Here is a 16722-nt window from a genome sequence, read left to right as displayed (position 1 = left end):
CAAACTTCTTGAGGGCACGGCCAGGTCCGGCCCCAACCTAAGGCTCGGCAGCCCCACTGGCGCTCCTTGATGATGAGCACGCCCGTTTGCAGTGCATCTTGGCCATTCCAGACATGGCTCCGTCTCAGTCTCCTGCCCTGAGAAATGGGGAGAACTGCTTGGCAGGGAGTGGTGGGGGTCACAGCAGACAACGTACATACAGTGCAACAAATGCAAGCTTCCGTCCTCCACTCGTCTTGGGGCCAACTGGATAAACTTGGCATCAGGAGAATATGGTGTAGAAACGCCCCCCCCCGGGAGGTCTTGGGGCCCCAGGGACCCGTGGCCATGCCCCCTTTCCTGGGGGGTGTCTGTGCCCGAGGAGGCACTCAGAGAGCAGCAATGGGGCCACGATGCAGAGCCAGCAGTGTCCCGGTGAGGTCAGAGGCATGGAATTGGTCAAATGGGATCACCCCGAGGATTCTGTGCTCACAGCCAGTGACTCATGCCACGAACAGCCGCACTGGCAGAGACTGCCAACCTGGGACGGCCGAGGCCACCAGCTTACCTCACCCCACAGCACACCTTTTAAGGACAGGGAGCTCGGGGCAGCGCAGAGGCCCCGCCTCTGGCCCCAGGGCCCTTTGGCAGCCCTTCGCTGGCGAGGCCAGACCCCCCACCTGGGTTTAAATCTGGCATCATCACTTTTGAGACATGACCTTGGGTAAGTCAATTTCTCTGAACCGGTTTTTTCACTTGTCATATGGAAATAAGACTTGCCTCACAAGAGAGGAATTAAATGAGGTAATTTTGTGTAGAAAGTGCTTGGCAAAGGGCACCTTTTAAGGAGCGGCGGCGGCGGGTACCTTGGCAGGAGCCGGGCTCAGCGTCACAGCACAGTGACCCTGAACTCTGGCCCACCCCTTACTTGCAGGGCGTCTCTGGAAGATACTCAACGTCCGCATCAGCGTCTCTTCGGTCAGGCGAGCCGCCACCGCCTGCTGTGCTGGCCAGCTGTTGGCCTAAGATCGCACAGTATGTTTTGTACCACGAGGAAGAGGTGCAGGGACGGCCAGCCTGCCTGGCCTCGGACCCCCGCCCAGCCGCCTGTGGGCTCCGTGATCTTGCGCAAGGTCCTCAACCTCTGAGAGGGTCTCACGTATAAAGGGAGGGATGGTGAGGATGCTGACCTTGTGTGGCTGCTGTGGGGTCGGGTGCCTCGAGAGGCCTGGCACCCACTTAGTGCCCTCTGAGAGCTGTCTGCTGTTGCCTATCCTCCCAGAGCTCTCGGCCTCCCTCTAATGCCAGCTGCTGGTTCATCTCCCCTCCGTATGCCTGTGACGGTCCTGGGTCAGAGGTCTTTCAGGAGCTGCTCTGAGGCAGCCCCACTCCCCACAGCAGCCTTCCCAAGGCGGTGCTGGGGTGGACCCCTCAAAGACCCAGGTATGACACAGGCACTTTTAATAGGAACATGAGAGTGACTGAGGGCAATGCACCCAGGAGTAGACATGGCACCCCAAGGCTGAGGGCAAGGGTGCCAGGATACCCCTGCTTTCAAACACCTGTGGTCCCTAAGAAGCTGGCACCTCGGTCCCACGAGGGAGATGGGGGTAGGCTCTCTTGGCTGGCAGGCCTGGTATCTTCCTCCTTGGGCCCCGGGGGAGCTGGGAACAAGGTGGGACAGAGCCTGGCTCCGAGGCTGAGGGTTCCTAGGGCACACACAGGAAACACAGCCCAGCTCCCTAGGGGGCCTGGCTCCCACAGGAGTGGCCGTGTGCCTACTGGCTGGCGGAGAAGGAAGCCCCAGAGGCACCAGAGGGATCAGCTGGAGGAGCCCAGGCTTCAGAGGCAACCATACCTGGGTACAAGCCCTGGCTCTGCACCGCACAAGCCTCAGTGTCCCTATCTACATAAAGGGGACAAGCCTTTTGCCCTGCTTGCACATGAAGGCAGTGCCCGGACAGCAGCAACCAGTGACAACAGCATCAGTAACAGGAGTGGCTGGTCGAGGGCAAGAGGGTGGCGGAGCCAGAGGACACAGGGCCAGCAGCCCAGCATCCTGGGGAGGGGTCGCCCCTCGTGCTTCCAGAGCCCAGACAGAACGGAAGCCGCCAACAGTGCAAACCCTAGCTTTATTGGTCCAGGTTGTTCACAGTGAGGCTTCCCAGGGACAGGGGTCTGGGGACACCCCCCTCCCCCTGCCTGTGTGTTCTCTCCCCTGGCGCCTGGGAAGAAGGAAGGGACGTGGCTCTGGGGGGTGGTGGCTACAGGGTAATTTAGCGTGGGGCCCAGGGTCTGTTCTTCAGAGCAGGAGGTAGAAGGGATCACATAAAGTTCTTTATTACAGACCTACAAAAAATGAGAGAATTATATATTACTCTCCCTTGTTTGGGTTTCTTTTTCCTTCTTCCTTTTTACAAAACAGCAGCAGGAAAGAAAAATGCAGGAGACAGATGGGCCAGGCACCAGGGTGCAGATCAGAAGGGACCAGGGCGACATGGACCGAGCTGTCACCCGGCACAGGGCACTGTGGGCTGGCCTGGGGCTCTCTCCAGCATCCTAGGAGGACAGAGACAAGCCCTAGTGGGAGCAGACAAGACAGTGGGTAGGAGATGGCTGTCCCCAGGTCAGTGGCAGCACCATTCCCTGGGTAGCCACCCTGGAGGTCAGCCGGGCACCCATGTTTGGGGGCCTGGTCTCCAAAGCACGGGCCCATGGGGGCCGGGCAAAAGGGAGGAGGCAGGAAGGGCCAACACGGAAGGGCTCAGAGTTCTCGCGGGGCCCCTCCTCGAACCACAGGGGCTCTGGTGGGCAAGGGCAGCCAGGCCTCTTCCCTGTTTGTCAGCCAATCAGCTTCTTCAGGAAGGCCTCCAGCTGGTCCTCGTCCTTGATACCCACGAATTTGTCCACCACGTCCCCATTCTTGATGGCCAGCACAGTGGGCACAGCGGACACCTGGGGGAGCAGATGGAGGGAGACCGCGTTACCTGGAGGTGAACTGTTCTCATCGGCCATTCCCCAGCCCTCGTGGGGAAGGCTGGTGGTTTCTGCAGGGCAGTGACTGGCCGAGCGGCAGGCGGGGCCCGTTCCCTTGGTGCAGGGGTGTTGCAGGGCCTGGAGGCCCGCCCACTGGAAAGACTTTTCCACTGTGGGCTCCCGGCGGTCCCCTTCCTCCCCGAACCGCAGGACTGACTCACTGGCCCAGTGGTTTGGCTGCAGTGACAGGAGGGATGAAAATAGCCCACACAGCTGCAGGCCAGGGCTGGGGGCAGGGAGCGGCTACGGGGCCAGGAGAAGCTCCCCAAGGGGCAGCCCAGCCTGGGTGGGGATAGGGGGGTAGCCCGGAGACGTGAGAGCCTGAGTCCTGGCTCTGCTCCCGGCCTCGGCACCCTCTTCTGTAAAATGGGGGTGACAGGATCTCCCTTGAGGACATCCTTGAGGGTTTAGGACAGAGATGAAAGATTCGTATGTAGAGCTGAGCGGCGAGGAGCCCAGGCTCTGGCAGTGGCTGACCCCACGCTGAGCTGCTCCCGGCAGGCCCCATCAGCACGGTCTCTGTGTTCCCATCAGCAAAATGGAGCTGCTGGCAGCACTTACACCACGTCTGGGGCTGCATGAGCACGGCGAGCAGAGTCCAGCATGTGCCCTGCACCTGGCAGGGCCCTCAAGTGTCAGGACCTGGCAGAAGGCCCAGTGTGCAGGAGCCCCCGGCAAGTGGTGGCTACGGGGAGCACGTCAGGAGCTTCTAACACAGGCCCTATGTGAGCCACATGAGCTCGCGGCCGTTGAATGGCCAGCAGGGTCCAGAAACTCAGTGACTCATGCTGAACAGTGTGGGACGAAGGCCTCGGCCATATAGGAGCTGAGGTTTATTTATTAGGGGGATGGCGGCAACATTCTTGGCCTATGAAGCATGTTCTCAAGTTCCCTCAGGGGACCCGTACGGATTCCATGGCATGTAATGAGGCCCACTGCCCACTCTGGCATCAAGCATTTTCTGCGCCCTGGGCTCCCTGCCTAACATTTGTAGACATTTTTTTTAAAAGATGGGTAAACAGAACAAGATAAACATTCTTTTCTTACACATGTTAACTACAAAGTAACAACAGCAATTTACACAAACATCTCAAGTCTTCACCAATTCTGAGTACTGTCCTGCCCATGAGTCATCCTGGGAAGCCAGACTTAGGAGTCAGGATGTTCAAACTGTGCCCAGGTCAGTTACAAAAGGAGCTGTGGGCCTGACAGGCCGCTCTCACACCTCAGCTGGGTGCTACTCACCAGGTGGCAGGCCCTGACCTCCTCCCCTCACGGGCTCTGGGTGTTCTCAGGCCCTTGCAGGGAGTGTCCTGGGGCCGATGCAGGTGGTAGCTGACACACTTCTCGGAGGGAAGATGCAGGCAGACCCATCTGGCAGCGGCCTGACCGTGGGTGCTGCTGCTTATGGCCCTACCACTGGCTCCTGCCCTCGTTGTCCATGGCTGTAACACAAGAGGTGGCAGGAACTGCAAAGGTCCAGCATGTGGCTCACCCTGTCTCCGGGCACAGGCCACGACCCAGAGTTGTGTATTTATTTGTGTTTTGAAGATTTTTTTTTGGGGGGGGGACGCCTGGGTGGCTCAGTGGTTGAGTGTCTGCCTTCGGCTCAGGGTCCCACATCAGGCTCTTTAAATGGAGCCCGTTTCTCCCTCTGCCTGTGTCTCTGGCTCTCTCTGTATCTCTCATGAATCAATCAATCAATCAATCAAATCTTAAAAAAAAAAAGATCTTTTTCCCAAGTAATCTCTACACCCAACCTGGGGCTTGAACTTACAACCTGAGATCAAGGATCACACACTGGGGGTATGCCTGGGTGGCTCAGTTGGCTGGGTGTCTGCCTTTGGCTCGGGTCACGATCCTGGGTCCTGGGATTGAGCCCCGTGTCCAGCTCCCTGCTCGGCAGGGAGTCTGTTTCTCCCTCTCCTCCCCACTTGTGCTCTATCTTTCTCTCTCACATAAATAAATAAAATCTTTTAAAATAAGAGTCACGCACTCAGAATGGGCCAGCCCGGCTCCCCAGCTGTGTTCTTATGCGCCCTCTAGTGGCCTGTGATGGCAGCTAGGGCACCTCAAATCCAGTCCCTCAACTCCGGGACAAGGTGCAATCACTAACTAGATCTCACCCAGGCCCGTTTCTTCAACTGATATAAAAACTATGTCGTATATATGAGAAGTGGTCTGTCTTTGCGTGTCCTCTAAGTAGGACTAAGCTCGCAGTGGACTCCATTTTCAGACTCCAGACCAACTCTGCCACGATCACATTTGTGTAAACTTGTGTGTGTAGGTGTGCACACGCGCACGCGCACACACACACACACACACAAACACACACACGGCCACGCTGCAGTCAGACGTACAGCAAACTCTCCAAGGTCTAGTCATGACTGACCAAGGGCATTCTTTGAAGTGTCAGTCTAAATCAGACGAGTACACACAGCAACAGGCTGGCCAGAAGCTGGTTTTCCAGGCCACTGCTGTAGTACCCAGGGTGGGACTGGACCTCCCTCCCAGCAAGGAGGAGGATGTGGCTTTGCCGATCCTGAGTTTGGCTCACAAATCTGGAGGGGCTGGTGCTTGTAAACACTGCCTTACATGGAAGTGCACAGGTCCCTGGTGCATTCCTCTGGAATGTGATCTGAGTGTGAGAGGGGCCGTGGTGGAGCAAGAATGCTGTTTCCCTCTGAACTCTAGCAGCACCGAGGGGATCGAGCGGCTGGAGGAAAGGTGAACAGACATGTTAGGATGCGCTGCTTCTCCTGCTCTGTGACGCCACCTGGAGCCTTCGAGGCTGAACCTGAGACCCTGAGAATTGAGGGCGGGATGAGTGTGTGTGTGTGGTTGGTTCCCACTAACTGGCAGCTCACGGGCCGCACTGTCACTGAGCTTGATGGTCCTGCTCAGTCCTCCCCTTCTGTGAGGGCCTACCGAGGGACAGACACAGCGACAGTTGTCACAGCAGGCTGGCAACCTCCTCAGCTAAGTGCAGAGCTGACGCGAAGGAAAAGATCACTGTCGGCCAGGCTGCTACAGACTGGGGGTTCCTCAAGTGTCAGGGGTGACACTAACCACTTGCATCCTCTACTTCATGAATTCTCACCTCAAGGTGGGGCTTTCAATATGAGAAGACGGAGGCACAAAAGCTGAGTGACTAAGTGACAGAGCTGCGGTCTGACACAGGATCCGTCTGGCCCGGCTGTCTGTGACGTCTAACTGCCACACGCTGGCCTCAGAGCTACTGAATCCCAGCAGGGCGAGGAAGCCCACGTAGGGAAACACGGGAAGGCTGACTCCACGCTTCTAATGAGAAGCCTCTGGACACAGGAGGATTCTTGGAGAAAGTTATGAGTATGATTATTACTTTTTTTAGGATTTTCTTTTTTGAAGTAATCTCCACACCCAATGAGGGACTTGAACTCACAACCCCAAAATCAAGAGTTGCATGTGCCACTAACTGAACCAGCCAGGCACCCCAGGAAATAATTATTTAAAAAAATCAAATCCTGGGGCATCTGGGTGGCTTGGTTAGTTAAGTGTCTGACTCTTGATCTCTGCTCAGGTCTCGATCTCAGGGTCAGGAGTTCAAGCCCCATGCTGGGTTCCGTGCTTGGCACGGAGTCTACTTAAATAAACAAACAAAAAAAAATCAAATCCAACTATATGACATTCTGGAAAAGGCAAAACTATGGAGACAGTAGGAAGATCAGTGGTTGCCAGGGGCCCAAGGGGAGGAGGGAGGGAAAAGGTGGGGCACAGGGGATTTTTAAGACGGTGAAACTCTTCTGTACAAAACCATAACGGTGGATGCATGTCACTGTACGTTTGTCCAAACCCACGAGATGGACACCAGCAGGTGTGAACCCTTGTACGCCCCCAGAAGGCTAGCATAGGACTTTGAAACTTTTGTATCTTGATGTTTGGTTCCAAACTGCTGGCAGTGGTCACAGAGAAGATTGTAGAGAAGCAGAATCCTGGGCTCTTCCTAGACCTACTGAATCATCCATCATCTGTTTTTAAGCAACATCCCAGATCATATGCATGATTGTGAAGCACTGATTTAGAATACTTTCAAAATAGGGGGATATGGTAATGATTGAATACGATACTTTCTAGCACCAAAATATAATTATTCAATGAAATGTCTATAAGGTTAGATGAAACACTAAGAGGGAAAAAATTCAAATAAAAGCTTAAACCACTTCCCCCAAATCCTGATAGTGATTGTGTTGGGATGGCATGATGACAGGTGACATTTCCCCCTTATTACTTATTACCTGGCTGTTTTTCTAATGTTTTTTTAAAGGCCTTCTATATATGAGGAAAAAGTAAAAGCATAACAGCTCCAAGTGTCAAGTCCGAAAAAGCCCCAGAGGAAAGCATAAAGGCTCTAAGGTCCACATCTGGATCTGCTCTTTGCCCCCAGTAGCTGGCAGGGTCTGAACGATTAGGGAATGCCCGGCCATTCAGTGGGGACGAAGAGATGAGAGAGGAGAGAGCTTTTCATTTGGCCAAGCCAAGGCAGTGTGCAAATGGGGGTGGGGTGGGGGACACTGAAACCCTGAGGCCCCCAGCCTTTCCCTTCCTTCTCCTTTGGGAGACAGTGGAGTTCTAGGGTAGATGATGGGCCGCAGCAGAAGTGTGGTACAAGGGGAATGTCTGTGAGGAGGGAGACTCACCCAGAGGGTGTGTGCCTGGCTTGGGGGAGGTGTTCTGGAAACCTCAGGTAGAAGCACCAAATTCCCTGAATACAACTTAAAGCAGTTTCTCCCGCATGTTCACCCAACACTTGGAAAAGGAGGAAGCTGTCTCAGGAGATACTAGGGATCTCTCAACTCAAATATCTCCTTCAGGCTCTCTTCCAAAAGAACAGGTGTGAAGGAAGAAAGGGCTGGGGGAGGGGGTCAGGAAAACCCTTGCTGGAGGTCCTTAAGCACAGCAGTGACATTCGCCCGGGGCTTGGCAAAACAAGGGGGCTGGGACCAGGTGAGGTGGGCCCAGCTGTCCTGAGGTCCTGTGTGACCGACATACTATCTGGACTGCAGAGCGCGGAAGGAGGGAGCCAATCCTGTAACACACGCTCTCCAGGCCTCATCACAGGACCTCGGTGGCCAGCCCAACGTCACCAGGCTCCCTAGAATGCAGGTGGGGATGATCTTGGGAACCTTATCACCAGTGTGACCACTGTTGGAGGGAACTGGGTTCTTCTTGCCATCTGCACCGGCTAACCACAGATCCTGGAATATGGCTGGGGCTCACGGCGTGTCCACTGAGAGTCCCACTGGCTGAGGCTGACTGCTGTGCTGGCAGGAATTGGCCTAAGACACCTTATGCCTGCCAGTTACCCCGGGGATGTCCTAGCTGCTCCAGCCCTAAGCTCCGCCTCGTGGCCCCTGTGAGCCTTGGACAAGTAGGACAAAGGGAGGAGCATCTGAGTGGCCAGTAATTGCCCCCACCCCCTGAAAGATCGGCAGGAGAGCTTTAAAAAAGCACCTCGGGACACCCGGCTGGCTCAGTCAGTAGGGCATACAGTTCTTGATCCTGGGGCTGTGAGTTTGAGCCCCACATTGGGGGTATAGTTTACTTAACACAACAACATCAAGTGATCCCTCCCCGACAAGCCCTTGTAAGCAGCCCTGAGTCACTCAGTGCCATGGATAGTCTTCTTTCGGCAACACCCCTCTCCCAAATGCAGTGGTCACCAGCGGCTTTGCCTCTGGCTGGGGCAGCCTGATGTTCGGATGGGTGATCACTCCCACACCAGTGCAACAGGCAGCCAGCCTATTCTCACCCTTGCCCCTCGGGGGCTGGCTGGAGGTGGCACCTCCACTTGAGCTGGTCTCATGAGAGCCGAGCCTGGACTTATAAATCCTGACAAGGGAACAGGCCCCCTCTTTCGGTCACTGGAAGGAAGGAGGGATGAAGGTTCACGATGGCCGGGTCCACGTACCTCAAGAGAACCAGAAATCTGGATTTTGACATGAAATCTCTGTTATAAACATTAACAGCTGGTTCAGTATTTAAAAAAGAACCCAAGTTAGATCAATTGTGCCAGGGAGCCAGATCTGGCGACGGGGCACTAAGCATGACCCCAGCTCTGTAATAACAGTATCCTCAGCATGGCTGTCCAGACCCCTTCCCCTCGGTCTGTGGCCGTCTGTCACCCCCTGTGCTCTCACTCCCTCTTCAGCTCTCCACGCTGGCTACTGGCCACAGTGCACTTCTCTCCTTTCTCTAGCTGTCCTGGTCTCCAAGGCTGGAGGGTATCCCCAACACTCCATGCATCCCCTGCTCCGGACACACACGCACTGCTATTCTATGAGCAAATCGGGCTCATCCTGACCACAGGGCCTTTGCATTGGTATCTGCTCTGCCTGGATTGTTCTTTTTTTTAAAAAAGATTTTATTTATTTATTCATAGACACAGAGAGAGAGAAGCAGAGACACAGACAGAGGGAGAAGCAGGCTCCACACAGGGAACCCGATGCGGGACTTGATCCCGGGTCTCCAGGATCACACCCCAGGCTGCAAGCGGTGCCAAACCGCTGCGCCACCAGGGCTGCCCCCCCCCACCCTTTTTTAAAGATTTTACTTATTTATTAATAGACACAGAGAAACAGAGGCAGAGGCACAGAGGGAGATGGATTGGTCTTCCAAAGTGCTGCCTGGGTCATTTCCTTACTCCCTTCAGGTCTTTGCTCAGATGTCAGGTTTCTCAAGGAGGCCTTCCCAAGCCCGCTTTTATTTTTTAATTTACTTATTTTTATTTATGTATTTTTAAACTAAAGCTCTACATTCAACATGGCACGTGAACTCACAACCCCGAGATCAACGGTCACATGCTCCACTGAACCAGCTAGGTGCCCCTGCCACACCCACCCTTTTAAAAATGAAACCCTCCCCAGCCCCATGCTTAGCCCCATCTCCTTTTCCTGACTTATTTTTTCCCCATAGTTTTTTTTTTTTTTTTTAAAGATTTTATTTATTTACTCATGAGAGACACACAGAAGAGGGGCAGAAGCAGGTTCCCTGCGGGACTAGATCCCAGGACCCTGGCATCATGACCTGAGCAGAAGACAGATGCTCAGCCACTGAGCCACCCAGGTGCTCCTTTCCCATCGTTCTTGTTATCTAAAGCAGGCATCAGTGAACCATAGCCCATGGGCCAAACTGAACCTGCTGCCTATTTGTGTGAATAAAGTTTTATTTGCACACAACTATGCCCCTTTGTTTATATACCGTCTCTGGCTATTTCTTCCTTCCTTCTCTCCCTTCCCCCCTTTCTTCCGTCCCTCTCTCCCTCATTCTTTATTTTTATTTTTAAAAAATTTTTATTTATTTATTCATGAGAGACAAAGAGAGAGGCAGACACAGGCAGAGGGAGAAGCAGGCTCCATGCAGGGAGTCCGACGTGGGACTCAATCCGGGGACCCCAGGATCAGGCCCTGGGCTGAAGGCGGTGCTAAACTGCTGTGGCACCGGGGCTGCCCCTTCCTTTTTTTTTTTTTAAAAAAAAAAAAGATCTTTACTTATTTATTTGAAAGACAGAAAGAGAGAGCGTGCACAAGTCAGCAGATCAGGGAGACGGGGAGGGAGGAGCAGACTTCCCGCCCGATGCAGGGCTCAATCCCAAGACCCTGGGATCATGACCCGAGCCAAAGGCAGACAGACATCCAACCAACTGAGCCACCCAGGCACCTCGGTCTCTGGCTATTTTCAATGGCAGCTGAGTATTTGCAGTGGAGACCAATGCCCTGTAAAGCCTCAAGTATGTTCCACCCAGTCCTTTAGAGAAAAAGTGTGCCGACCACCCATCAAAAACACTAGAATGCAGGCTTCATGAAGGCAGGGATTTTCTCAGCCTCGTTCACTGCCTTATCAACAACCAAGTAACAGCACCTGGCATTTAAGAGAAAACACACCTGCTGAATGAACACACCCCCCAACCAAACACACGAGACTCCCTCCTGTCTCAGTGTGTGCCGTGTTCTTGGCGTTGCTTCTCCATGCATCCTCTGTGGCCCCACTCAGAGGTCCCCCTAATGGGAAGCATTTCCCTTGCATCCCAACAATCAGTGTCTTCTTCCTTTGTGCACCTCTGCTCTCAGCACTTCTCACCATACAGTGAAATGATCTACCTGTTGTTCTCTTGCTAGACTGAGAGTGCCTGACACAAGGAGTTCATCTTTGTTGTGCCAGAATCATGAATGCCTGGCACATGGCAGGGCTCCCACACAACTGCCAACTGAATATGTGCATGGATGAATATATGAACGAAGGAATGCATCAATGTCCCAAGCCTCAGAGAATAAGCTGGTGTTTTGGATCATACATTCCACTTCCTAAAGGTGGTGAAGAGACATAAGCAGCTCAGAGGACCAATATAGTCACACCTGCAAAGTGCTCTGAACTCCTGAAAGCTCCAGAAAAAACTGAGACATCCCTTATTGGCTACCTGGTGGTCCCCAAGACATGTCCCGTACCAGCTATCCCAGGGTCACAAGCACCCCCCACACCAGCTGCACAGCGGCAGTCCCCTGCTGATTCATACCTCATATTCCAGGGCGAGGTCTGTGTGGTCATCAATATCCACCTTGGCCATCACCACTTTCCCATGCTGCTTGGCCACCACCTTCTCTAACCTGGGCCCCAGGATCTTGCACGGGCCACACCACCTCAGAAGGGGAGAAAGGAAGCATTTAGTCACAAGAGTGCTCAGCAATCCATCTTCTGTCTCCCTAGAACCTTCCCTTGATCCACATCTTTCTGAGGGGCATTTTGTCCTTGTCAGCTCTGTTTACAACGTTTGAATATTAACCTGTAACGCTGACATGCCCAATGATAAAGCCAGAACTCTGCAGCACGGGGATTTTCAAAGGTCCCAGGCTTCTAAAATACAAGTCCTCATTGGAAGACGCTGATAAAGGTTATTTCAGCACGCGTAAGAGAAATACACCACCGCACAGAAAAATATGAAAGTTGAAGTTAAAAGGTTTGGGTTCCAAAAGGGACTCCTCACCAACCAGTTGACTGTTCTAGAGCCTCAGTTTCCTCTTTTGAATAAATGAGATTATGTCTCTCAAAGCAGTGGTGAGAAATCCACTAAGGCCATGTGGCTCAACATATTCTACAGGCTGTGGAGTTATTTCAGACAACCTCATGGACCCAGAACTACAGGGAGAAGCCAGTGCCAGGGGGAGTCTACAACATGCTCATCACTATGCTGGGACCTTCTCACCTTTTACTGCCCAGAACCCTCAACCCCACAAAGGAAAACACCTTCCTAAGAAATGAAGGATCCTACAAGTTAAGGAACTCATGGCAAGGTCCCAGAGCTGGTTAGAGGCTGGTGTTGCGTTCCAAATGTCTTCTTTCATCACTGGGTTATCCTGTGACCTCCCCCAGGCCCTGGGTCAGCTATTAGCACTGCACTGATCACAGGTGCTCCCCTCTGGGTGGTGAGCCCTGTGAGGACAGGTGGTATGGACAGTGCCGGGCACTGAATGAACAAACTCACATCTTACTTTGTCAGAGAAGAAAATGAGGCATAATCCCATTTATCATTCATTTTGGAAGTCCTCTCTGGAGTGCTAACTATATCAGGATGGGAGAAGGCTCTGCCTGCCATGAACCCCTGGCCCATGATGGTTATCTTAGTCTCAGCCTTTAAAACCCTTTACATTCAGAGATTTCAATTAATGAACTCACAAGTTTGCAACACCTCATCTCCTATTATAAGTGAAGAAAGGGAGGCATGAGGACATCAAATGGCCAGCCCAAGGCAACATGGTGAGTCAGAGAGAAAGAACAGGAAAAGAAGCAAAACAATCTGTCAGAGATTTGCCCAGAAGGCCTCCCAACGTCTAACCCAGGCTACACCAGGATGCCTCAATCTGAGGGGTTTGTCCAAGTTCTCTTGTAGCTAGGTGGCTAGTTGGGACCCAAAGTCCAGAAACGAAAAAGGCCAAGCTAACAATCAGGTGGCTATAAGCACTGAACTACCCCTACAACAAACTTACATACAGCACTGAAAAGAAAACCCTGCCCATCCCCTGCGTGCTTGGGCACCACTGTGGTGCCACTGATAACTCTTTGCCAGCCCTTCCCAGTTTTGGTGGCAAGATGTTAAAAATCAACTCATCCGCAGGGTCAGGAACTGGTATACACCCAAAGCCAGAAAATGTGATAGTTAGTCCTATTTTTCTTGCTTTGGTCCAAGCTGAAGGGGGACTCTCAGCCATTTGGGGAGCAAGACACAGAACATGAGTGTTTCTCAGCTTGCTCCAGTGACAGTGAGCTCTAAAGACTGTTGACTGGTCTGTGTCCTATCAGACTACACTCCATCTCTGAGAGCCAGGACTGGGTCTTACCCGTCTTTGTAATGAGACTATGCACGTGAAGCATCAGACGTGGGACTGAGACATGACAGCTACTCGATAAATCACTTTTTTTTTTTTTTTTAAGATTTAATTATTTATTCATGAGAGACAAAGACAGAAGCAGAGACACAGGCAGAGGGAGAAGCAGGCTCCTCACAGGGAGACTCCATCCCAGGACCTGGGATCACGACCTGAGCCGAAGGCGGATGCTCAACCACTGAGCCACCCAGGTGTCCCTACTCAAATTTCTGAACAAGTAGCACCACGTTCTTCTGCTGACCCCCAGGACTCACTGTGCATGGAAGTCCACCACCACTGGTGTTTCACTGTTGACAACTCGGTCTTGAAAGTCAGGTCCATCCTGGATGTTGAAGGTCGTTGTGCAGACTCTGGTGGTGTATATTGACCGGGCTTGGGTGGGTGTTGTTGTCAGGTGACCAGGGCTGCACTGCAGGGCCCTGCAGGTGAGAGGTGCCCATCGACCCTGAGGGGGCTTCCTGGAGACGACGGAGGCCAGGAACCTCCTCAGGAGAAGTCGCTGAGCCATCTGTGAGGGGGAAAGGCAGAAAGTTCGGGAAGTCAATTCACCAGGAAAAGAAAGGTTATTTGGGTGGTCCTGGGGGGAGAGGGGCGCCTCAAGATTTCCGGGCCTGAACAAAAATGCCAAGAAATGGCATATAAGATTTTGAGAGCAGAGGTTAAGCGAAGAATCAGAATCAAAAAGCAGAAGCAATCATACACCAGGACAGGAAAACTGGGCTGGCAATCAAAAAGCAGTCGGGATATGGACGGGACTGGATCAGAAGGGAGGGCGGGAGCTCCGCCGGTGGAGCCCCTGCTGGGGCAAGGGCAGCCGCGCCCTCCCGCGCCCGCGCGCCAGTCCTCCGGGGTCACCCGCGGGCAGCCGGGCCCCACGGCGCTACCCCGGCGACGAGCCCGGGCTGCGCGCGCAACCAACCCAACTACTAACGGAGAGTCAACACTGGAACCCAAGGCCGTCTGCAACTCTATTGCTCGTTTAGGAGGGCTTCTAACGGGAAATTAAGGGGAAAGGGGGTTATCCAAGGATCAGGAGAAGAGGAATCGCAACAGCTCGAGGGGAACGAAGGGGCTCGGGAACAGGAGGGAGTGTGGGGGCTCTAAAAACCAAGGGACGTGTCTGACGGACTGAGGAGTCCGACGCCACCGGGGATCCCGGCTCCGCGGGGGGCAGGTCCCCCCGCCGCCCGGGGCCTCCGCCCGCTCGGCCGCCGGCCAGCGGAGGAGAAGGCCCGGAGCGTGTCTCCGCCGCGACACCGCCTCGAGCCACCCTCACGAGCCTCCTACCTCCCTGCAGCCAGAGCGGAGGGATACACTGCCCGGCCCTCCCCGCCAGTCAAGGGCACTCCCTTCGTCACTTCCGGGAGGGAGGGCCTTTCGAACATCACTTCCGGGGACAGGCAACCCGGAACGCTTCTCTCCGCAGCTTGAGGGGCGGCTTGGGTTTTCCACCAATGGGGATGGCGGGAGACGGCACAGCGGAAAGGGTGGAGCCTCAGTTAGGGACCGGAAGACGGGCTTCTGGTGGGGGAGGGGAAGAGAAAACGGAAGAGGAGGCGGGCTCGCAGGGGGAAGGACCGGAAGAAGGGGCGGGCCCTCGGGCGCCCGGAAGAGGTGTGGCCACTCGGGGGCGGGGCCGGGAAAGGTGGGCGGGTCCTAGAGGAGGGTCCGGAAGAAGAAGGGGCGGGGGAGGAGTCCACGAGAGGAAAGGGCGGGAGGGAGCGTGGCTCCGGGCGCTGCGAACTCCTGAACCGCCCCCCTCTGCCTCCGTGTCCTCCGAAAACTGGAGGTGCCGAAGACCCCTTCCCCCCGTTCCGGGGAAGCCAGGCTCCCCGGAGGCGGAGTGCTGGCTGGGGGCTAAAGGCCCCGAGTAGGGAGGATGCTCCGGCACGACCCCGAGGTTTCGGGCAGCCGCCCTGGCGGGGGCCCTGGCGGAGGCCCTGGCAGGGTCTTCTGTGCCCAGTCGCTGACCTGGCCAGCTGGGCTTGCCTCCAGCCCGTCTCTGGGGAGTCGCTGGGGCCCGGGCCTGTCCGGGGGGCCAGGCGGTGGTGCCGGGAGGGCCATGCGGCCCGGCCTTCCCCCGCCCCCGCCGTCGCCGCGGTGGACCCGGCGGGACCCCGACATCACCACCCCTCGAGGCCTCGCGGATCTAGGAATCCATCACTGCCTTTTCCTTCCCTGGCTGCTTAACCCGAAATGCCTTTGCGGGGGCGCCACCTAAGGTCGGCCTGGGGCTCAGGGCATGATCTCAGGGTCCTGGGGTCGAGTCCCGCCTCCGGCTTCCTGCCCGGAGTCCAGTCCAGTCCGCTTCCCTGCTTGTGCTCTGTCAAATAAAGAAATAAAAACTTTAAAAAGAGGAAGAAGAAATGCTTTTCTTCTCTCTCCACTTGGTGGAACACCTACTCATCATCACTTCTTTGAGCAGCGTTAATTGCCTCCTCGTTTTAGGGCTTTGTTCCTAACTCTCGCATAACAGCCCTTGGTGCCATCTCTTCCCCCAGACCACAGGCTTCCTGACAGTAGGAGTTCGTGGCTCATATTTGACTGATACAGTGCCTGGCTCACAGGGGATGTTCCCGAGAAGCTTAGTAAACAGAATCTCAGGGAAAGGTTTACAGAAAGGTTACGGACTTGTCCAAAGTCAGGGGGCAGGAGAATGGGCAGAGCCCCGTCTCACACCTCCAGTGGGAACCCCTTAGAGCTCCAGAGTTTGCTTAAATGTCTCTCCTGTCCCTGAATGTCACAGTTGCTGCGATGGCTGGAAGGGGATTCCCTGTACTCTCCATGGGAAAAAATGCCACCAGATACCGGACGAGCATCATCTTTGGAGACCCTTCCCTGAGCCTCCTTGAGCAGGAGAGATGCTCTTCTCCAAGCTTCCCTAGCCCCTGTGCATCTTATCGATCACCACACTCAACACGCTGCTGTTACTGTCTCTTTGTTTCCACTGCCTTTATTACTAATATTTTTTTAAAATGTTAAAAAAAGAAAAAAATGGGGTTATCTGGCTGGCTCAGTCGGAGGAGCATGTGACTCTTGATCTGAAGAGTATGTGACTCTTGATATTAGGGTTGTGAGCTCAAGCTTCGTGTTGGGTGTAGAGATTACTTTAACATAAAAATGAAAAATCTAGGGGTCCTGGGGTGGCCCAGTCGGTTTACTGTCTGCCTTTGCCTCAGGTCATGATCTCAGGGTCCTGGGATTGAGCCCTGTGTGAGGCTCTCTGCTCAGCAGGGAGTCTGCCTGTCCCTCTGCTTCTCCCCCCACTCACGCTCATACTCTCTCTCTTTCT

General features: G+C 54.3%; 1 protein-coding gene across 3 annotated transcripts; it reads right to left on the bottom strand.

Annotated features, from left to right (window-relative positions):
- Positions 1-2092: 2092 nt before the first annotated feature.
- On the bottom strand, positions 2093-14866 carry TXN2 (thioredoxin 2). 3 transcript variants are annotated; one of them, XM_041757204.1, is made up of 5 exons: positions 14718-14866; positions 13685-13938; positions 11564-11687; positions 2814-2934; positions 2093-2328 (listed from the first exon to the last, which is right to left on the bottom strand). In XM_041757204.1, the coding sequence occupies exons 2-4, from the start codon at positions 13936-13938 to the stop codon at positions 2821-2823; spliced, it is 492 nt and encodes a 163-aa protein (XP_041613138.1). In that variant the 5' UTR covers positions 14718-14866; the 3' UTR covers positions 2093-2328; positions 2814-2820. The 3 variants fall into 3 exon arrangements, with proteins under 3 accessions (XP_041613138.1, XP_041613139.1, XP_041613140.1); XM_041757205.1 differs by lacking the exon at positions 14718-14866 and adding an exon at positions 14560-14692 and having other exon boundaries at positions 2093-2934; XM_041757206.1 differs by lacking the exon at positions 14718-14866 and adding an exon at positions 14131-14155 and having other exon boundaries at positions 2093-2934.
- Positions 14867-16722: the final 1856 nt, after the last annotated feature.

Source organism: Vulpes lagopus, chromosome 5, assembly GCF_018345385.1.
Source record: "Vulpes lagopus strain Blue_001 chromosome 5, ASM1834538v1, whole genome shotgun sequence".
NCBI classification, from domain to species: Eukaryota; Metazoa; Chordata; class Mammalia; order Carnivora; family Canidae; genus Vulpes; species Vulpes lagopus.
This window is presented reverse-complemented; position numbering and strand designations above follow the sequence as displayed.